Genomic DNA, 22,890 nt, shown 5'->3' with positions numbered 1-22,890 from the left:
TTGATGTGGTACAGGTGTGTTTGGTGGTTGTAGTGACGCAGGCTGGTGTGTTTGGTGGTTGTAATGTCGCAGGCTGGTGTGTTTGGTGGTTGTAGTGTCGCAGGCTGGTGTGTTTGGTGGTTGTAGTGTCGCAGGCTCGTGTGTTTGGTGGTTGCAGTGTCGCAGGCTCGTGTGTTTGGTGGTTGTAGTGTCGCAGGCTGGTGTGTTTGGTGGTTGTAGTGTCGCAGGCTCGTGTGTTTGGTGGTTGTAGTGTCGCAGGCTGGTGTGTTTGGTGGTTGTAGTGTCGCAGGCTCGTGTGTTTGGTGGTTGTAGTGTCGCAGGCTCGTGTGTTTGATGGTTGTAGTGTCGCAGGCTCGTGTGTTTGATGGTTGTAGTGTCGCAGGCTGGTGTGTTTGGTGGTTGTAGTGTCGCAGGCTCGTGTGTTTGGTGGTTGCAGTGGCCAGGTGTTTGGTGGTTGTAGTGACGCAGGCTCGTGTGTTTGGTGGTTGCTGTGGTACAGGTGTTTGGTGGTCCAGGTGTTTGGTGGTTGCAGTGGTACAGGTGTTTGGTGGTTGCAGTTGTTGCAGGAAGGTGTGTTTGGTGGTTGCAGTGTTGCACGCTGGTGTGTTTGGTGGGTGCAGCGGTGGAGGTGTGTTTGGTGGTCGCTGTGATACAGGTGTGTTTACCCTTTCCCATTCCCGCCCAGTTCCATCCCATTAACGATTCACCCTTCTGGGATTCCAATCCCAGTTCCACGCACTATATCGCTCCTTTAAAACCATAAACTCTTCCCTTCTTCGTTCCCAATTAAAAGTTCCCGATTCTTCCTTTTCCCTCTTCACGGAAGTTGAATTTTAACGGCCAAATCGTTGTTGTGATTCCATTTCCGGAGTTCCATGTCGTGCTCATTTCCTTCGACAAATCCAGTGCCGTTTACGTGACATTCTGGAGATGCAATCAGCCAATCACGATGAGGAGGGAGGCAGGTGATGTTGTGAAGGGTTAAAGAGTTACTGATCAGGTCCAAATCCTGCTTTTACCTGCAATCCTTTTTACCGATAGCAAGATGGCTTCGGACCCTATAAACACCAACCCCTCCCTCCCAATCCATTATCCAAATAACACGTGACCCCGCCCCTTCCTGCCATCTACTTCCTGTCTGCCATCTACTTCCTGTCGAATCATTCTGTGGCGGATCTGCTGCGCCCTCTCCATTCCTGGACGTCTGGTTGCTTTTTCACATCGGAACACACGTTTCTCGACATGGTCGATTTCCCGCGAAGGGTTCATGTTGGTACCAGGACAAATTGGGCCCTAATCCTGCTTTTTAGCTCCAATCTTGCACACCAAATGGTCGTGGACAAAACCTGAAGGCCACCTGGAAAGCCGGACTACAAAAATGCTTTACCATCAAATATGGAAGGTCAGGCACCTGTAAGTGATAAAGAAGGAATTTAACCAAAGCAATCACCTGAGTCACAGAGTCCTATGGCGTACGACATGTTGGAACAACCAAATATTGTGAAAAGCTAAACAAGCGTTCCTTTCTCAGATGGTCTCTCGGTGGTTTACCTCTCGGTCTAGGTCTTCAAAAACCTCGAGCAGAGAATCTGCCACGGGTGCACATCTGCTCGCAACAAGCCTCAGGTGTGGAGCCCTTGCCCAAGGTTGATGATCAAATTGGGAACCTCTAATTAATTGGGAACCTATCTGCACTAGATTCATTCATGGTGGATTCATTCATGGTGGATTCATTCATGGTGGATTCATTCATGGTGGATTCATTTATGGTGGATTTCATTCATGGTGGATTCATTCATGGTGGATTCATTTATGGTGGATTCATTTATGGTGGATTCATTCATGGTGGATTCATTTATGGTGGATTCATTTATGGTGGATTCATTCATGGTGGATTCATTTATGGTGGATTCATTCATGGTGGATTCATTTATGGTGGATTCATTTATGGTGGATTCATTCATTTTGGAATCATTCATGGTGGATTCAATAATGGTGAATTCATTCATGGTGGGTTCATTCATGTTGGATTCATTCATGTTGGATTAATTCATGGTGGATTCATTCATGGTGGATTCATTCATGGTGGATTCATTCATGGTGGATTCATCCATGGTGGATTCATTCATGGTGGATTTCATTCATGGTGGATTTCATTCATGGTGGATTCATTCATGGTGGATTCATTCATGGTGGATTTCATTCATGGTGGATTCATTCATGGTGGATTCATTCATGGTGGATTTCATTCATGGTGGATTTCATTCATGGTGGATTCATTTATGGTGGATTTCATTCATGGTGGATTCATTCATGGTGGATTCATTTATGGTGGATTTCATTCATGGTGGATTCATTCATGGTGGATTCATTCATGGTGGATTTCATTCATGGTGGATTCATTCATGGTGGATTCATTTATGGTGGATTCATTTATGGTGGATTCATTCATGGTGGATTCATTCATGGTGGATTCATTTATGGTGGATTCATTTATGGTGGATTCATTCATGGTGGATTCATTTATGGTGGATTTCATTCATGGTGGATTCATTCATGGTGGATTCATTTATGGTGGATTTCATTCATGGTGGATTCATTCATGGTGGATTCATTTATGGTGGATACATTTATGGTGGATTCATTTATGGTGGATTCATTTATGGTGGATTCATTCATTTTGGAATCATTCATGGTGGATTCATTCATGGTGGATTCATTTATGGTGGATTCATTTATGGTGGATTCATTTATGGTGGATTCATTTATGGTGGATTCATTTATGGTGGATTCATTCATTTTGGAATCATTCATGGTGGATTCATTCATGGTGGATTCATTCATGTTGGATTCATTTATGGTGGATTCATTCATTTTGGAATCATTCATGGTGGATTCATTCATGGTGGATTCATTCATGGTGGATTCATTTATGGTGGATTCATTCATGGCGGATTCATTTATGGTGGATTCATTTATGGTGGATTCATTCATTTTGGAATCATTCATGGTGGATTCAATCATGGTGAATTAATTCATGGTGGATTCATTCATGTGGATTCATTCATGTTGGATTCATTCATGGTGGATTCATCCATGGTGGATTCATTCATGGTGGATTCATTCATGGTGGATTCATTCATGGTGGATTCATTCATGGTGGATTCATTCATGGTGGATTTCATTCATGGTGGATTCATTCATGGTGGATTTAATTCATGGTGGATTCATTCATGGTGGATTCATTCATGGTGGATTCATTCATGTTTGATTCATTTATTGTGGATTCATTCATGGTGGATTCATTCATGTTTGATTCATTTATGGTGGATTCATTCATTTTGGAATCATTCATGGTGGATTCATTCATGGTGGATTCATTCATGGTGGATTCATTTATGGTGGATTCATTCATGGTGGATTCATTTATGGTGGATTCATTTATGGTGGATTCATTCATTTTGGAATCATTCATGGTGGATTCAATCATGGTGAATTCATTCATGGTGGATTCATTCATGTTGGATTCATTCATGTTGGATTCATTCATGTTGGATTCATTCATGTTGGATTCATTCATGGTGGATTCATCCATGGTGGATTCATTCATGGTGGATTCATTCATGGTGGATTCATTCATGGTGGATTCATTCATGGTGGATTCATTCATGGTGGATTTCATTCATGGTGGATTCATTCATGGTGGATTTCATTCATGGTGGATTCATTCATGGTGGATTCATTCATGGTGGATTCATTCATGGTGGATTTCATTCATGGTGGATTCATTCATGGTGGATTCATTCATGGTGGATTCATTCATGGTGGATTCATTCATGGTGGATTCATTCATGGTGGATTCATTCATGGTGGATTTCATTCATGGTGGATTCATTCATGGTGGATTTCATTCATGGTGGATTCATTCATGGTGGATTCATTCATGGTGGATTCATTCATGGTGGATTTCATTCATGGTGGATTCATTCATGGTGGATTCATTCATGGTGGATTCATTCATGGTGGATTCATTCATGGTGGATTTCATTCATGGTGGATTTCATTCATGGTGGATTCATTCATGGTGGATTTCATTCATGGTGGATTCATTCATGGTGGATTTCATTCATGGTGGATTCATTCATGGATGGTGGACTATTGATTGGTGTGCAAGATGGTTCTTGATTCCATAGACTACTTGTGCGGACACAGAGGGACTCCCGTGGTCGCAACAGCTTGACCACACCGGTTCAGGTGCTTGTGGCGCACCTATTCCACAGGTACACCAAGGTGGCAATTCCTTTTGATGGAAATATTACTGGAGGAAAAAAACATCTTCGTGTCTCCTCCATTTTTATAACATACAGTAGAGAACCGACCGTTTATCGAAGAATTATACAATTTATAACATTATACGACACACAGGTATTGCACGTGTTCGTTTTCTTTTTCTTTCTGTGCGGAAGCTCAAGGATCGTTTACTCTACCTGTCTGAACGTAAACAACAAAAGACTAAACAACTTTTAGACTCGATGACGACGCCAGACAAAGGCAATCCCTCCCTGATCCAAGTTTGAGATTTCCAAACTTTGCTCTAAACATTCCAGAACAGATTATTATTTTATGGAAAGCTTGACGTGGTCATTTCTCTTCCTAAGAAACTCTTTCTGATGGAGGTTTGGTGATGGAAAAAACAAGGAATCTGCTTTTATGGGTCAGGAAGTTAAACAAAGGGTTAATTTATTGGTCATGGTGGGAAGAGAGATAGAGAGAAAAGGAAGAGAAAAGGAGAGAGGGAAAGAGGTAGATATAGGTAGAGACTCAGAGAGAAAAAGATCAATTGAGATATTGCTTTCATTTGTGACCCCAACAGGTATTTGTGACCCCAACAGGTATTTGTGACCTCAACAGGTATTTGTGACCCCAACAGGTATTTGTGACCCCAACAGGTATTTGTGACCCCAACAGGTATTTGTGACCTCAACAGGTATTTGTGACCCCAACAGGTATTTGTGACCCCAACTGGTATTGGTGACCCCAACAGGTATTTGTGACCCCAAAAGGTATTTGTTATCTACACAGGATGGCCCGCTCGAGTAGCCAAACAAGTTGTAGGCCCGAGAAGAGGATCATAAGTTTTAGGCCCGAGCGGACGACTACCATTTGGAACCCGGGATCATCATTGGTTGCAATTTCAGAGGGAATGTGCAGGTCATCCTGAGAACGTGGACCTTACACGAGCTATCAACCGAACAGGCTGCGAGGGTGGGGTGAGGTTTACCGGTACTACCGTTCGGCCTGCACTGGGCGGAAGAGCAATGAGGAGGTGTTCCTGTTTTTTTTCTGCTTGGGGGAGCAGGGGCAGACCTCTGAGATATTTTTGGATGGATTTCCTGCACGCAAACCTCCCCCTGCTTACCCAAAACAGGACACTTCCTTTCACACGGGTGAACCCTCCCTCTCCGTCCCCCAAGCCCTCATTCTTACCTCGACGTTGTGCGTTTGCGGAGTCACGACTCGGGTGCTGCTGTGGGGAGAAGTTCTTATCAGGCATCTGTCAACACCTTCAATCCAAAAGCCTCTCAACTTTACAGGCCCTGTCATGGCCTCCACCATAACATCCCCAGGCCCTCACCGTTTGTGAGCCATTCTTGGGGTTCATGCTCTTTCTCTAATACAAAACGTTTGCCGTTCCTGCAAAAAATAAACAATTTCTATAAATACTCATTCTAGTACCTTCCAACTCACTTTCTCAGCCAAATCCAAACTTGTTTCTGAGATATTTTTACATTTTTGTTTTCCATCAGACAAAGAATTCCATCCATTAATCACTGCCATGATGACCATCTCAACCCTGTGGGAATTTTAACCTGGCAGTCAACAAAGAGCCGTATATACAAATTACATACGTGCCAATAATGGGATTTTGACCTCCCTTACTCTTCACTCCCTATACTGCATTCCATAAGGACCCCCTCTCCACCCTTTTTCAATTTCCATTCCTTATTATCCATCCCCTCCCCCTTTAACTCACTCCCACTCTTCCCTCTGCAAATCTCTCTATTCTGATGTATTCTTCCTTTACAATAATCTCCCTCTATCATATACCCTGTCCCCACTCTCCCCCTTTGCCCCAAACCACAACTCCCTTGTATACATGACTAGCTGAAGTACCCGGTGTTGCTTGGGGGAATCCAATGAAATATGTATTTAAATACAGGGCCATCAGAAAGTATTCACACCCCTTGACTTTTTCACATTTTGTTGTGTTACAGCCTGAATTTAAAATGGATTAAATTGAGATTTTTTGGTCAAAGATCTACACATAATACCATATAATGACAAAGTGAAAACGTGTTTTTAGAAATCTTTACAAATTTATTGAAGATGAAACACAGAAATATCTAATCAAAGGGAGGCGCAAAGCTCCCCTCCCTTTATATAAGGGATAATTTCTTGGGGACTGAAAATACGTTTCTCGGCTTCTACTGGTATATCGTATATATAAATAAACATATACTGTATATACACACTCTATACCCCTATAAAAAAATTTTTTTTTACATTATAATGTGCTATAGCAATGGCCTAATGGATAAAGCATCAGTGCTCCCAAACTGCGGATTGTGGGTTCAAATTCCGTCTGGGTTGAGTATTTTTTCCTCTTACTTTTTCAAGTCTTTTATATCGTCTTGAATAAAGTCTTGCACAATGAACAAATGTGTTTAGTTCGTATTTTAAATGTATCTTGAGAAAAATGCCAGGGGCATAGAAAAGCCCCCTTTATATGGTACGTGCCATGTGGCAAAGTATAGACAAGAAGGGATATTCTTGGGTAAAATGCCAATGGTTCTAGAAAAGTTCATATAAAGGGGCGCCCTACATCTGGCAAATAAAATAAATTTACTTCTTCATTCAGCTGTATGAATCAAATTGGTGCCCCTTTATGTGATCTTTTCTAGAGCAATACTTGGTTCCTCCTCAGAGCATAAGGGTAGTCCAGCATGCACACGAGATTTTTTGAATGCCCCTTATTTTGTATTGTTTGGCAATTTCTACAAGCTGTGGAATGTCTCTTCTTTTCTATACTTTGCCACATGCCACATACCTTTATATAAAGGGGCCTTTTCTATGCCCCTGGCATTTTACCCAATAATTTACATAAATATTCAGCCTCATGAGTCAATACTTCATAGAAGCACCTTTGGCAGCGAATACAACTTCAGGTCTTCCAGGGTATATCTGAATCAGCTTTGCACATCTGGATTTGGGGAGTTTCTCCCATTCTTACTTGCAGATTTGCTGAAGCTCTGTCAAGTTGGATGGGGAGCATCGGTGAACAGCAATCTTCAAGTCTTTTCACAGATTCTCAATGGGATTCAAGTCTGGGCTTTGGCTGGGCCACTCAAGGACTTTCACGTTCTTGTTCTGAAGCCATTCAGTGTTGCTTTGGCTGTATGTTCGGTGTCATTGTCCTCTTGGAATGTAAATCTTAACTGCAGGCTTAGGTCTTTTGCATTCTGAAGCAGGTTCTCCTCAAGGATTTGCATTCATTCATTATTCACTCTATCCTTACAAGTGTCCGAATCCCTGCCACTGAAAAGCATCCCCATAGCATGATGCTGCCACCACCATGCTTCACGGTAGCTGATGAGCTGTGCTCAGTTTCTGACAGACGTAGCGATTTGCATTCAGGAGAAGGAGTTAAATTTTCGTCTTGTCAGACCACAGAATATTTTGCCTCATGCTCTTAGAGTCTTTCACATGCCTTTTTGCAAACTCTACGTATGCTGTCATGTGCCTTTTTCTCATGAGTGGTTTCCATATGGCCACTCTTTCATAAAGCCTGGATTTGTGAAATGCTGCAGAGACTGTTGTCCTTCCGGCAGATTCTCCCATCTAAGCCAAGGGCTCGTAGTTCTGTCAGAGTGGTCATTTGGTTCTTCGTCACCTCCCTGACCAAGGCATTTCTTGCCCGGATGCTCAGTTTGGTCGGGCGGCCAGCTCTAGGAAGTGTCTGGGTAGTTCCTCTTCTTTGCATTTCCTAATGATGGAGCTCACTGTGATCTTGGGAACTTTCAACATTCTAGAAATTGTTTTATACCCTTCTCCAGATCTATGCCCCCTCACAATGATATCTCAAAGTTATACCGACAGTTCCTTGGACTTCAAAAATTTAGCAATTTGTCAAGGGTATCAACAGTTTCCATTAATGGCTTTCAAATGTGTTTCTTGGTGTTTAGTTGTAATCTTCAAAATGCTGTAGTGTAACCATCAATACACAATGCTACCAACACACCATGCCAGGAGGTTATCCGGTAAAGGTGAAGTCAGTTGAATGAAAGGTAAGGAAAAGCTGAATGAAGCACAGCACTAACAAACGAAAATGGAGAAGGGAGGGAGAGGAGGAAAAGTGACCACACTAACTTGAAAAAGTGAGTGCTTGGGAATAGGGTCATTGGGGTAGAAGAGATCATGAGAGTATGGATGGGGGATGACCCGAGGTAGTTGTGAACAGCTGTCTTGAAGCCCTGGAGGGAAGATATAACAAATGGTATCAAAATTTCAGGAATCAATTTCTTAGCAGATGATGAGGCCATTACTTCACAATAATCATGTTAAATGCAATTAACTTGCCTTTTAATTTGTTTATCTTATTGCTGATCCAAAGTCAAAGGTCACTCATGACAAGATATTCCGCAAACCATCCACTCGATGACTTTATCTTTGCAATTCTTCATCCTCACCTCTTACTTTCCACATCGACAGGCTATGCTTCCAGAGTGCCGACCCAGCACACCACCTCAAGCCAACTGGATGTGGTTTGTTCGACATCCAGACCCGGTCCCTGGACCATCGAACGGGCTGGCCGGTCACCTCACCTGTCGTGTCCATTTGGAAACGATGGACACATTACCGCCCGGCCGTGAGCAGCCACTTCCACCACTCACTGCAACACCTCCAGGCAAGTCAGAAATGGGTCCACTCCGTCCTCTGATGTTCCTTTTACTACAATTATACAATGACCCTTGACACTCGCCTCTAAGCTGTCTAGCATGGGTTTGAATCCCGACTCAGCTATAAACTATCATCTCAGTGTTTCACAGGCAGTGTGGTTCATCTATGTGTGCGCCATCCCTCAGATGGACATTAACCTGGGTGTCCCGTCTGCTGGCATTAGTTGGGGGATGTTAAGGATCTTACAGTGTCATTTGCGAAGAGTAGGCAACCCTCGAACAAATTCCAAATTATTACCCTTCTTCTTTGTTCGTATGAAGCGCATGGCTGCGGGGTAGCATCATTGGCTGAGGGCTTGGCTGTGCCGCTGTTGCAATGCCCCTCTGCTCGTTAGGGCAGGGATTTATAATTTGTCTTGCAGTACACCTCCACTTTCCCTCATCATTGCTTGCATCATCTTACTGTACACCTTCTCCAGTTTCTCTCACCGCTTGCTTCATGTCACACTTTCATTTTCCCTCATTATAGCTGCCATTCATCCAGCACAGCTGGCTTCGTGAAACCTTTTAAGCTTTCACTTCGATGATGGCAAATGCTGCGGCATCTACTCCACCATCCCACTGTGGTATCTCCTACACATCTCACTGTGATATATCCTCCACCATCCGTGACCCTTCCTTATCATACTTCCTTATCCACCCAACTAGTCCTATTTTTACATCTGACTTTCGTGCGACATTCCGCGGCTCAATTTTCCGTCCCATTTGAGTTCCTCTGCACCTTACCAATACGGGACTTTTGAGATGGCATAATCCCCCCCACCCCACCCCCCCCCCCCCCCATGTACAAGCATGCGCAGAAAGCCCAAGGAATACGGGTGCACAAAGCACCCTAAAGTAAATCATGTGTTAGAGATAAGGATCATAACAAAAATGTCTTACAGAGCTTCTAAAATAAGCCGACATAATTGGAAAAGTACCTGAGAGAACGGGCTGTGCATCTGCACAATGAAAGACTCATCCATGGATATTTCTCATACTTCTGATATTTCCACGGGTCAGGTCAGGTCAGGTATGGGAGCATGCGCCGGAGCAGTGTGTCGCCGCATCCACTTTCCGGTGGTAATCCAAGGGCCTCCGTCTGGCCATTCCCCAGGCTGATGCCTGGCCCATCCCTATCTCCTTGAGATGCCGATCAACCTGCTGCAACCACGAGACATGCGGTCGGCTGTTGGCCTCCTCCACTCACGAGGCTCCCTAGCTGAGAGTATCTGATGAGCTGGATCAGCGTCCATACAGCCGCAGTTGACACTCACGGACCATACAGGTAACAAATCTCATCTGAGTCTCTCTCAGTAACCGCTCGTTGGACACAAGGTCCGACCAGCAATAGCCAAAAATTATCCGAAGAGACTTAGTTCTGAAGGAATTAAGTCGCATTCTCTGGCACTTGGTAAGGGTCCAACTCTCGCATCTGTAGAGCAAGACTTGAAGCACCAAGGACATAAAGACTCTGACTTTCGTCCTCCTGCATGGATACCGACAGCACCACACCCCGTGATCCAGTGAATCCATGACTCCCCAGGCCTAACCCAGATGTCTATCAACCTCTGGCTCACATCATGCGGAGACATGAATAACACTGCCAAGGTAAGTGAATCTCTTCGTGACCTCAACATCTTCGCCACAAACAGGCACGGACAAGACAGCAGCATCCAATATGTCATTGAAAGCCTGGATCTTTGTTTTGACCTAGGAAATCCACAATCCCAGCGTCTCCGACTCCTCATTCAGTGCCTGGAGGGTCTCCATAAGAATATCCAGCGTCTCTGCAAAAATGACTGCATCATCTGCGAAATCAAGGTCAGAGATCTTGACACTCCCAAACGATGCACCGCACCCTGATGTTTCCAACATCCTCCCCAGAATCCAGTCCATACAAGCGCTGAAGAGTGTGGGAGCTAGTACACACCCCTGCTGAACTCCAGTAGCAACTGGACATAAGTCAGAGATGGAGCCACGACACCTCACAGCACTCTCAGTACGAGAGTATAGTTCAGAGATCAGATTGATCAGCGTTGGTGGTACCCCACGAAGACCAAGAATCCTCCAGAGGGCATCCCAATTTACCGAATTGAACGCTCCACTTTTCCCCATGAGTCCGATTTGCCTTCAGGAACAGAACCATTATGTTTTACCATTTTGAAATCACCACTTATCTAAATGTGGACAATTATGTTAGAAAGATGATTTGAATAACTGATTTCGTGCTCACAACGGCAGGTTAAAAGTGCCCGTCAAGCAGAACCTAGTCAGTATAAACACACACAGAGCATGCGTGAAAGACCTCATCCATCATTTTGAAAGCCCCTTATTCCCTACTGCTCCAGCTGAGCTTTCCTCAAGGGTTGCTGGCCATATTGGAATCCAGAGCCGTGTTACATTTAGTGTTTGCACCAAAACCATCAGACATGTTTTTATTGATACAACTCCACAGCTGGTTTTGATAAGTTTGCTTTGCCGGATGATTGTGGGTCGTTGTGTACTTGCACACAGTTTTGTTTAATCTCGATCGTCCTTCCAGTACAAAAAAAGGAAGAAGTTTTTCTTCTTCGTACAGTAAGCAGAACGGTACTTCTTGCCATATTAATGAAGACTTTTGTGGCTTTGGTTGAACCGCCGAAGAGAAATGAAACCTCTTTGTCCCCCCTCCCTTTCCCCGGATAAATTTCACTGCATCCGCTGTTTGGGAACTACAAAGGCATAGCGGAGCTGCATAACGATCTTGCTTATTTACTACACCGTTCTTGTGTTTCATCATAAACCAAGATTAAGCTTCTCACATCCGCGAGCATCACAGGCCGGACAACCAGGAAATAAAGAAGTGCAAGGTATCCTTCCCCACCGCACCACCAAAGGCCCCAAAAGTAACCTGCTTTCCACAACGATTGTCTCACGGTTTGAACTTACAAATTCTCTTGAACTTTCCTTTAACGAGAATCCCTTTAATCTGCCCGGATTGAAGCTGTGTGCACAGTGCAGATAGGGCAAGTTATCACCCATGCCATCTAAAGAGGCCAGACTGCCAAGTAAGACCTGTTTACCTTTCCCAGGCAAGGGAGTGATCGAGAAGGGGAAGGTTCGATAGCACCAAGAGAGACGAGGGGAGAGGAGGGCCTGTGGTGGGGTTTAGACTTTGGCTTTCACTTTTCCCTCAATGCTGCAACACTCATGCGAGAGCGTTGATGGATGATCCGACCAACAGGTATTGGGGGCAGTGCAGACATGTGAGAGGCAAAATAAAATCAATGGAGTTTGACATCTCACAATTCACTAATGAAGGGTACAGTTCGATAGTCACTTCCTCGTCTCTCCTTCCTTCATTACTCCTTACACCTCATATTTTGGGCACCGCCTGCCTGCCTTTGGATCATTGTTATGCAATTGGCTTCACACTGCTAACGCGTTGTCTGCGACCAACATTAATATAACAGGGTGCCTTCCAAAAATACAAATGATGACCAGGTACAAACACCAACCCGATATCAATTGGTTCGATGCCTCAGCTCACACTGGTGTGGCCATTCAAGAACATGTGGTGTTGCCTCCAAATAGACGACGTGTAGATACCATGCTCACACAGATCCCGGCCTTGCACGATGTGGTGTGAGCCGATAGAAAAAGGGAGACCCTGCCCGTGATCCAAGGAACGGCCATAATCTCATCCCCCGCTCTCCATCCTCGCCTAAGGAGCTCGGCACAATGGGCAGTGCGCAGGTAAATTAGCAAGAGAAATGGCATTTGGTTTGGGGCTAGGCCCGTTCCAAGAGGATTGACATAATCCAGATGCTTATCTCAAGCCTAACGATGGCAGATTGTCCATCAACAGAAGCAACACATGGGCATCCAGACCCACAAACCCCATAGACCGTCGCTTTGTTTGGTAGAAATCCGATGCTTTCCAAGTGGTGTCTCCACTTCGCCCTTTAGGTTTGGGTCCAGCATGGTGATGCCAAAAGTGTTTCATTCCGACCTGAGAGCGAATCGATCAAATGGGGATTTGGACCGGGGTTTAGGATCTAGTGCGTGCAAGTACAACCACACATTGAAGTGTGCTCACATGCTCAAATAAAGTCACGTGAGCACAAAGAAAGAAAACAGAACCTCTCCTCATATCAACCCCATGTTTCCTTTGTGGTGAAAAATCCCACAACCACATCATCTGCTTAAACTGTCATCACTTCCCCCTTTGATGGATTGTTGTGCGGAGTCTGTCCTGCATGTAGAACCGTGGCTACTCTGATAGATTTGTGAGATTCTCACCATGAAAGGTGTTTTCCTGACATATGCTGCTCAACAAAGGTACTTTATATTTGACCCAAAACCTGGGGAGACATGTGACTGTCATGACAGTATGAAGCAATTATATAATTATTTTCAAACACAAAGTAAACCTGTTTGCATGAAAATACATTTAGAAAAGGACATTGACATTGTTTAATAATAGTTATGACGTGAATATATAGCGAATAATAGAATATATCCGATATACATTATAATCTATATTCTAGGTAGTAGGTTGGAGACAGCAACCATCCAGGGTGGTACTGCCATCCTGACTTAGGGGCGTTAAAGTGTTGCCCGGAACCATCTTACACTCTCCGTGTCAGGATTGCTGGTCTTACTTTCTGTCTCACTCAAACTATAACTACCGGGGCCAGCTTCAATCTCTCTTTCCCACAAACAAACATCATACACTTTTCATCTCTTTTATTTAATTAAGGCCTGGCCTTGATGAGGGCGATACAGTCTGTGCCTGGAGCCTCCAACACAAAAAAAAAATCGACAGTTAAAAATAGAATATATCATATATACGTTATAATACAGAGTTAAAAATAGAATATATCATATATACGTTATAATATAGAGTTAATAATATAATATATTCTATATACATTATAATATACAGTTAATAATAGAATATATCATATGTACATTATAATATAGAGTTAATAATATAATATATCATATATACGTTATAATACAGAGTTAAAAATAGAATATATCATATATACGTTATAATATAGAGTTAATAATATAATATATTCTATATACATTATAATATACAGTTAATAATAGAATATATCATATGTACATTATAATATAGAGTTAATAATAGAATATATCATATGTACATTATAATATAGAGTTAATAATATAATATATTCTATATACATTATAATATACAGTTAATAATATAATATATCATATGTACATTATAATATAGAGTTAATAATATAATATATCATATATACATTATAATACAGAGTTAATAATAGAATATATCATATGTACATTATAATATAGAGTTAATAATATAATATATCATATATACATTATAATATACAGTTAATAATATAATATATCATATATACGTTATAATACAGAGTTAAAAATAGAATATATCATATATACGTTATAATATAGAGTTAATAATATAATATATTCTATATACATTATAATATACAGTTAATAATAGAATATATCATATGTACATTATAATATAGAGTTAATAATATAATATATCATATATACATTATAATACAGAGTTAATAATAGAATATATCATATGTACATTATAATATAGAGTTAATAATATAATATATCATATATACATTATAATATACAGTTAATAATATAATATATCATATGTACATTATAATATGGAGTTAATAATATAATATATCATATATACATTATAATATAGAGTTAATAATAGAATATATCATATGTACATTATAATATAGAGTTAATAATATAATATATCATATGTACATTATAATATAGAGTTAATAATATAATATATCATATGTACATTATAATATAGAGTTAATAATATAATATATTCTATATACATTATAATATACAGTTAATAATAGAATATATCATATGTACATTATAATATACAGTTAATAATATAATATATCACATATACATTATAATATACAGTTAATATTAGAATATATCATATGTACATTATAATATAGAGTTAATAATATAATATATCCTATATACATTATAATACAGGGTTAATAATAGAATATATCATATGCACATTATAATATAGAGTTAATAATATAATATATTCTATATACATTATAATATACAGTTAATAATAGACTATATCATATATACATTATAATATATGTTATGATATATTATAATACAGATATATATACAGTTAATAATATAATATATCACATATACATTATAATATACAGTTAATAATATAATATATCATATATACAGTAAAATATACAGTTAATAATATAATATATCATATGTACATTATAATATAGAGTTAATAATAGAATATATCCTATATACATTATAATACAGGGTTAATAATAGAATATATCATATGTACATTATAATATGGATTTAATAATATAATATATTCTCTATACATTATAATATCCAGTTAATAATAGAATATATCATATATACATTATAATATATAGTTAATAACAGACTATATCATATATACATTATAACATACAGTTAATAATAGAATATATCATATATACATTATAATATATAGTTAATAATAGAATATATCATATATACATTATAATATACAGTTAATAATTATAGACTATATCATATATACATTATAATATACAGTTAATAATAGAATATATCATATATACATTATAATATACAGTTAATAATATAATATATCATATATACAGTAAAATATACAGTTAATAATATAATATATCATATATACAGTAAAATATACAGTTAATAATATAATATATCATATATACATTATAATATACAGTTAATAATATAATATATCATATCTACATTATAATATAGTTAATAATTGAATATATCATATATACATTATAATATACAGTTAATAATATAATATATCATATATACAGTAAAATATACAGTTAATAATAGAATATATCATATATACAGTAAAATATACAGTTAATAATATAATATATCATATATACATTATAATATACAGTTAATAATATAATATATCATATCTACATTATAATATAGTTAATAATTGAATATATCATATATACATTATAATATACAGTTAATAATAGACTATTTCATATATACATTATAATATACAGTTAATAATATGATATATCATATATACAGTAAAATATACAGTTAATAATAGAATATATCATATATACAGTAAAATATACAGTTAATAATATAATATATCATATATACATTATAATATACAGTTAATAATATAATATATCATATCTACATTATAATATAGTTAATAATTGAATATATCATATATACATTATAATATACAGTTAATAATAGACTATTTCATATATACATTATAATATACAGTTAATATAATATATCATATGTACATTAAAATATACAGTTAATAATAGACTATTTCATATATACATTATAACAAACTGGAAAGAGCAGAAATGGCCTCAAGCAACACGTTTGTAGTCATATATACAACTACTTGAAGGTCCCCAATGATTCCCATCTTATTGTGGGGTCGGCTGGGGAAAGTTTGTCCCAAGTCTTTCACTAACCAGGAATCATTATTTTATCATATCTCGTGTTGGCCTAAAGGTTAGGGTGGCGGGCTTAGGGTCCGAAGGGCCTGAGTTCCAAATGCCGTTGAATTAACACCAGGTGGAGTTGACTCAACCTGTCATGCTTCCGAGGTCGGCAAAATGAGTACCAGATAACTGGTTATAGAGAGGGATTGCATCAAGGTCAGATGCCCCCACAAAAAATGATGCAACCAGCAGCTGGGTGGCTGCACACGAACCACCCATTATTTTATTCAGGTTAGTGACAACAGACCGAAGGATGTTTAACATCCTCCAACGACAGGTGCTAGCAGATGGGACACCCAGCTTAATGTCCCTCTGAGGGACGGAGCATTTTGTGATGCACCGGGCTGCCTGAGAAACACCAACCCAACAGTTTATAGTCAGGAGTCGACCCTAGACTCGACAATTCAAAGGAAAATAAACTCCCTCCACAGCTTCCTGTCCGAGTGCTCGTCACTGCCCACTCGTTATAGGACAAGAGGGATCCTGATGGCCGTTTGGGTTCCTGATGGGATCCTGATGGCCGTTTGGGCTCCGCTCGACAAACAACGGTAAAAATTGAAATTCACTCTTTTGGGTTTTGCTGAACATTTGAGTTCCATTAACAGTGAACATGTTAACATGGCTGGTTCGCTCCACATGGCTTGCCTCGTTTCCTTGTTACTGTAAGGTGATAAAATGGACATTCCAGGTTTTTCTCTCCACTCCTGTTTACCCAACAATGGGAAGATTCCAAGTCCATTCCATGAAATGTTGTTATGAATCCAATGAAATGCAAATGTGGAAGGACAACGATGCGATTTGGTAATCCATTTATCTGCACACTCCTCTTTCTCCACCACTCAACACAATATGAACGGACATGGGGTTAGCCTTTCCATCTTGGGATAATGTTTTGCTTTCTAAACCATTCGCCAGGGGCTAAAACAGCCGCCGTGATTGAGAAGTCACGTGATGCGTCCCGTTTCACCAACTCGGGGTACCTCCCCGGACGTGTCTCCTCACACTGCCCCGCAACTTGAGAACGGCCCAACAAAGGTCTGGAGCCTGGAGCAGGGGGCCGCTGGGTAATTTGTTAAGGCCTGACGGATTTCCCTTCGCCCGGAAGCCAAACAGTAGAGGAAGATTGGATGGCAAGGCAGCGATAGGGATGCAGATAAGGAGTCTCACGTTACCCTCCTGGCAAGTAAGGCTGGGCCCGAGGAGCCTATGTTTGTTTCGCCAGGCTTTGGTGCCATTTAACCCCTGTTTCCTGCGCACAGGTTATGCCTTTAAACAGGAACCTCACGCCAGCATTACTCGCTTAACACAGGACACGTGGCTGGACAATCAGCTCAACTGGATCAAATACCAATACACAAGGAAGCTGGAAAATGAGGGTGTATATACACCTCGAGGTGTTCTTGATGGAGGTGCTAAATACAGCGAGGCCCTCCAAATGCATAGAGTAATGGAAAGTGTCCTTTCCCTCATCCCTCCCAACCACCCACCTATCCCAGCCAATTGAGTGCCAACGAGGAAAGCCCAATTTGACCCGAAGAATGAACCGGTCTCTCCTGCAGGAATTTCCATTCAAACTCAGAACCATAGGATTTGGGTCATTCTGGACTATGAAGCACAACACGTTCCACCCAGAGTCACTCTCACTGACTTAGAACAGCAAGTAAGGAATAGTATAAAAATAATCAATGTACCTGGAAACAGGTATGACTATGAATAGACACAGGTGGACAAAACCTTTGCTTTGATTCTTCTGGGAACTCCTGTGCTTTGTTTATCTAAATCAATGTTGTCATTTTCAATGTTAATCCATGCTGAGATGAGCTCCTCAAGATCGAAGCATCAGTTCATCGTTTCATGGTTAGTGAGTGTTTCTAACACAGGTGTTTATACAGTGATTCTAATCTCAAGGATTCTTCCATTTCCTATGACAAACAGGTTCCGTTGAGTGTGATCTGAGGATATCGGTTCTGATTTAATCTTCCTTCCAAACCACGTCATAGATGACGATGAATCACTCCAGCAAGCATGACATTGCTACCTTCTTAAGTTTAGATGTTGTATATTGGTGACATCTATAAAGCTCTGGTTCATTTGAAATGTCCCCATCCTTGCATTTCAGATAAGAAACCTGATCCTGTGGACAAAACGACGACTGACATTTCAAAAGAGCAGCTCACTTCTCCCTGGTCCCTCAAGAAGACCCGTCTAACTGAAAAACATCTTCCAATGATGAAGCAAAGGCACCATGAAGCTCAAGAGAAAGACTTCAAACTCCCTTTCATGTCGGTTCCTTATTTGTCTCATCAACAAACGGAAGAAGCTCCATGTTCACAGCGAGGACCTTCTCCAGAGCATAAAGAATGGCTCTCAATGCCAGAATCCTTCCAGGGAGAAAGAGTCACCAATTGGGAAAGACCTTCAGATAAGAAGGACTTACCCAATTGTGCGCAGTCAACCAAATGGTTTATGAACGAGCTGGACCAAGTGGTGCCGTCTCCTGCAGACTGGTTGTCGAGAAACTCCACACCGGTGGAAGAAGGAAGCCCACCTCCTCATACACCGCCCAAACGAGCATCTGTAATCTGCACTCCGCATGGGACAAGCACCAACCATTATAGTTCAACCATACCTGCAATTTACCACTCATCAAGCATACCACCCTCATATTTATCAGCCCTGCGTTCCGACTACCTGGCCTTTTTACCATCCATTTATAGTCACATTTTCTACCCCCCTCCTCCACCATCTGTCGTTCCTCTTGACAGCTTCATTCCCTGGATGTACCGTCTTCCAGTGGTCCCCATTACTTCAAGACCTACAGCTATTGAAGCCATCCCTTACCTGGCTTCCCCTAAACCTCAAGGAAGATTCCTCATCCCCGCTCCTACAAGTGCGTTCTCACCTCTGCGACGACATGCCACCTCCACCTTCCTAGAAAACACGTGCGTTTTGGAAATCGGAAATAATTTGCCAAGATGCTGGGACTTCAAGGAGCCATCTCAGTTCATTGAAATTCCTGATAAATCTCAGCTGTCGACGCTCGAAGACCGGGTGACGAAGAAGTTGAACTTGGGGAAAAAACCCCTCGATGTGTCCACAGATAAGGACAGCTTTAAGAGGCAATTATGCCAGGAAAGAAGGCCATTGTGGGAGTCACAGGAGAAACTAGAGGGGTCCATCCTCAAGACCCCTCCCTTAAAAACAGCAAAGACTTTTGCGCCATGCCAGGACCTCAACTCATTTAAAATGCTGAATGAAGTCAGTTCTTCTAAATCTTTCCATCATGAAGTCAGCCCATCAAGGACAATGCTGTTGGCTGGAAGCAGATCCAGACGTGTTGCTGGCAACTGCCTCTCTGCACCCTATCCCCTGCGCAAGCACAATGGGAAGACTATTTACGAGTGCAACGTCTGTGGGAAGACCTTTGGGCAATTATCCAACCTGAAGGTGAGATGACAGAGGAGGCTAACCGTTAAAAAAAAAAAAATTGAAAGCAATGTTAATTATATTTGTGTTTAGGAATTTGTCATAAAAGGGCAATATTATTGAGGAGGATTTCCAAAAACATAAACCTGTCAAAATTTTTAAATGCCAGTTGTTGATGCAGTACCTGGAAACTTATAAATGTGGTCTCATCAGGTCCACCTGCGGATCCATAGTGGAGAGCGTCCATTCAAGTGCCAGACGTGTGGCAAGGGCTTCACACAGCTGGCCCACCTGCAGAAACACCACCTGGTGCACACCGGAGAGAAGCCTTACTCCTGTCAGGTACCGTTTGCCATTTAGGTCGAAATTAATCTCAAGTCACCTTGCTCTGATACAAAACTCAAATGTGGGAAATCTTTGTCTTGTTTTTGCATCTTTGATGCAATGTGCAGATGTGAGACCTACACATAAGTCTCTGAATGCACGTCTGATGGATGTTAAGGTACATTTGCACCTGTCATGTGACGTGTTAGGTTTACAGCAGTATTACCCTCTCCACCCTCGATTCATGACGTCATCTGTCTCCATTGCTCTCTCTGTGCACCCCTTACAGTCACTCGGATTTGTGGTCAAACGGGTGTGATTGCCAATACACATCCAAACTTAGCTCTGAATTCATTCAACAGGGCCTCAAAGACTCCATGGGGCCCTCAAAGTACCCACAAGTCCATGCAAAGAAATTAGCAAAAATCACCTTCACTCAATTTCTTTGTTGAGGTTTTAGTAGTTTAATGTCATTGTTGCTGAAGATTATTGTATAGTCTCTCCATGAACAGAGGAAGTCCATTTTAAAACATTAACTCCATGCCAACCTTCCACCATTTTATTTTCGACTCATTTCTCTACATTCCACCCTATCCTGCTCCTCACCATTCTCCCTCAACCACTCCCCCTTTCTGTTGTGCCCCCAGGTGTGTAGTCGCCGATTCAGCAGCACGAGCAACCTGAAGACCCACCTACGGCTGCACTCTGGAGAGAGACCCTTCCCTTGCCACCTCTGTCCAGCTCGTTTCTCTCAGCTTGTGCACCTCAAGCTCCACAGACGTCTCCATGGACGTGAACGACCGCACCGTTGCCAGATGTGTGGACGCTCCTACCTGCATGATCTCAGCTTGCGCTTACACCGCCACGGCTTTTGTCATGTAAGGAACGGTCGAGACGAAGAGCCACCATTAACGGATCCTGCGCCAAATTCTCTCAAACCGAAAACCCCAAACAATGGGACTTCTGGAAGTCATAAAGGTGACTTCAGTGGAATAGTTGAGGGTGAAGCTCATGGAGACAATTCAAGAAAAGCAGTCTCACCACAAGCTGGCAAATCCCTCAACACCATGGCATTAGATGAACAAAAGCAAACTGGAAATTTGAAGTTCATCCCCATGGATCTCCACTCTCAAGCTAACGAGGAAATCGATAACTTTGACCTCAGTGAAGAAGCGGTAATGATCTGCCTGAACCCTGATGACCGCTTGGAAAGAGTCATTACCAAACAGCTCCAGAGCAGCCTACAGACTTTTCAGCCCATCAGCCTGAGCGAGGAAGTCAGGAGGTTTTTGAACACACCCAGAAAGGGACAGAGCTATCAAGTTAAGCACCCAAAGATTTATTAATGACAATGCCACAGGTACATCTTTGGAAGCAATTCTGTGCGACCGAGTCATGAAAATGACTCGGCCATAATGCAGTGCCAATCATGATGGACCAACTATATATTACATCCGACAATTAACTTTATCTTTCCCTTTGTACGAAAGGAGAAGAAACATTCTTACCTGATTTTGTATTTCAGCAAATCGAGTTATTGTAAAAATCAATGATTGATTAAATAGATTCTTTGTTTGATTTCAAGGAAGGAAAGGCATGATGATGAAAAGAGTGCACAATAAACAAGAAAGTGCAGAGATTGCAGACCCTTGCCAGGATGTGTTTTTCAGGATTTTGTGTTTAAACAAATATGGCGGCCGAACCACGTGACCAATGACGTCATCACTATTTTTTTTCTCCACCAATTTATCCATAGATGATGCTCAATAAATTTCATCTTGATCGGATGAAGTTTTGTACTTGTTGAATTACGACGTCATAATGGAAGCACATATGACATCATCATTAACATATGTTATTCCCCATGGAGAGTTCTTTACAATGAGCCATGTGTCATTTTTTTCTATGCAGTGCTTTCGGAGATATAGAGGTGCAAAGTTTTTCGTTTTTTTTAAAGATGGCTCCCATACCAAGTTACCTATGACGTCATAATTATCATTCAAAAATTATACAGGAGGAGGTGCACTTATACAGGAGGATGGTCCGATTGACAAACATAGCTCTAATGCCATTTGTGAAATGCCTTGAAAATTCAACCAGGTATCACAGGGTGCTTCGACTGCATTCGTGGGAACATGATGAGTGCACCTGGTGGGTATTTGTACCCAAAAGGGACCAAATCTGGAATGATGCGTCTCACTCGAGGTGTTCACCACAAAGCCAGCAGCTTGATAGAGTTTACATTTGAGGGGGTTGTGTGCAGGACCTTCTGGTGGGCACCTTGGAGAGGTGAACACCTTCACTTTAAGAAAGCAATCCGTACTCAACTTGCATTTTTGTGTACAAATTGCAAAATACAGAATCAAAAGTTATTTTGAACATCCGCGAACCTTAACATTTATAACTCTCAATTTGTTTTCCCATTTATACATCTTAATCCCTTCCTGAACCAAAACCCAAAGTGTAACCCAAACCATAATCCTAATCCGAAATGTAACCCTAACCCTTAGCCAAGCCAAACCTTAACCAGAACCCAAACGCTTAACCATAAA

The 22,890-nt window shown here is 40.9% G+C and overlaps 1 protein-coding gene across 1 annotated transcript in view; it reads left to right on the top strand.

Annotated features, from left to right (window-relative positions):
- LOC137418410 (uncharacterized) overlaps positions 1-22,124 on the top strand; it is a 29,056-nt gene extending 6,932 nt beyond the window's left edge. The window contains exons 2-5 of the mRNA XM_068104473.2: positions 8,770-8,965; positions 18,708-20,035; positions 20,228-20,356; positions 20,986-22,124. Of these exons, the coding sequence (XP_067960574.2) occupies positions 8,773-8,965; positions 18,708-20,035; positions 20,228-20,356; positions 20,986-21,684 (2,349 nt within the window). The 5' untranslated portion in view covers positions 8,770-8,772 and the 3' untranslated portion in view covers positions 21,685-22,124. The remainder of the gene's footprint in view (positions 1-8,769; positions 8,966-18,707; positions 20,036-20,227; positions 20,357-20,985) is intronic.
- The last annotated feature ends 766 nt before the right edge of the window (positions 22,125-22,890 follow it).

The sequence above is a fragment of the Myxine glutinosa genome, chromosome 14 (genome assembly GCF_964187855.1).
Source record: "Myxine glutinosa chromosome 14, kmMyxGlut1.1, whole genome shotgun sequence".
Classification (NCBI taxonomy): domain Eukaryota; kingdom Metazoa; phylum Chordata; class Myxini; order Myxiniformes; family Myxinidae; genus Myxine; species Myxine glutinosa.
The sequence above is the reverse complement of the archived record's forward strand: the minus strand, read 5'-3'. Positions and strand labels throughout refer to the sequence as shown.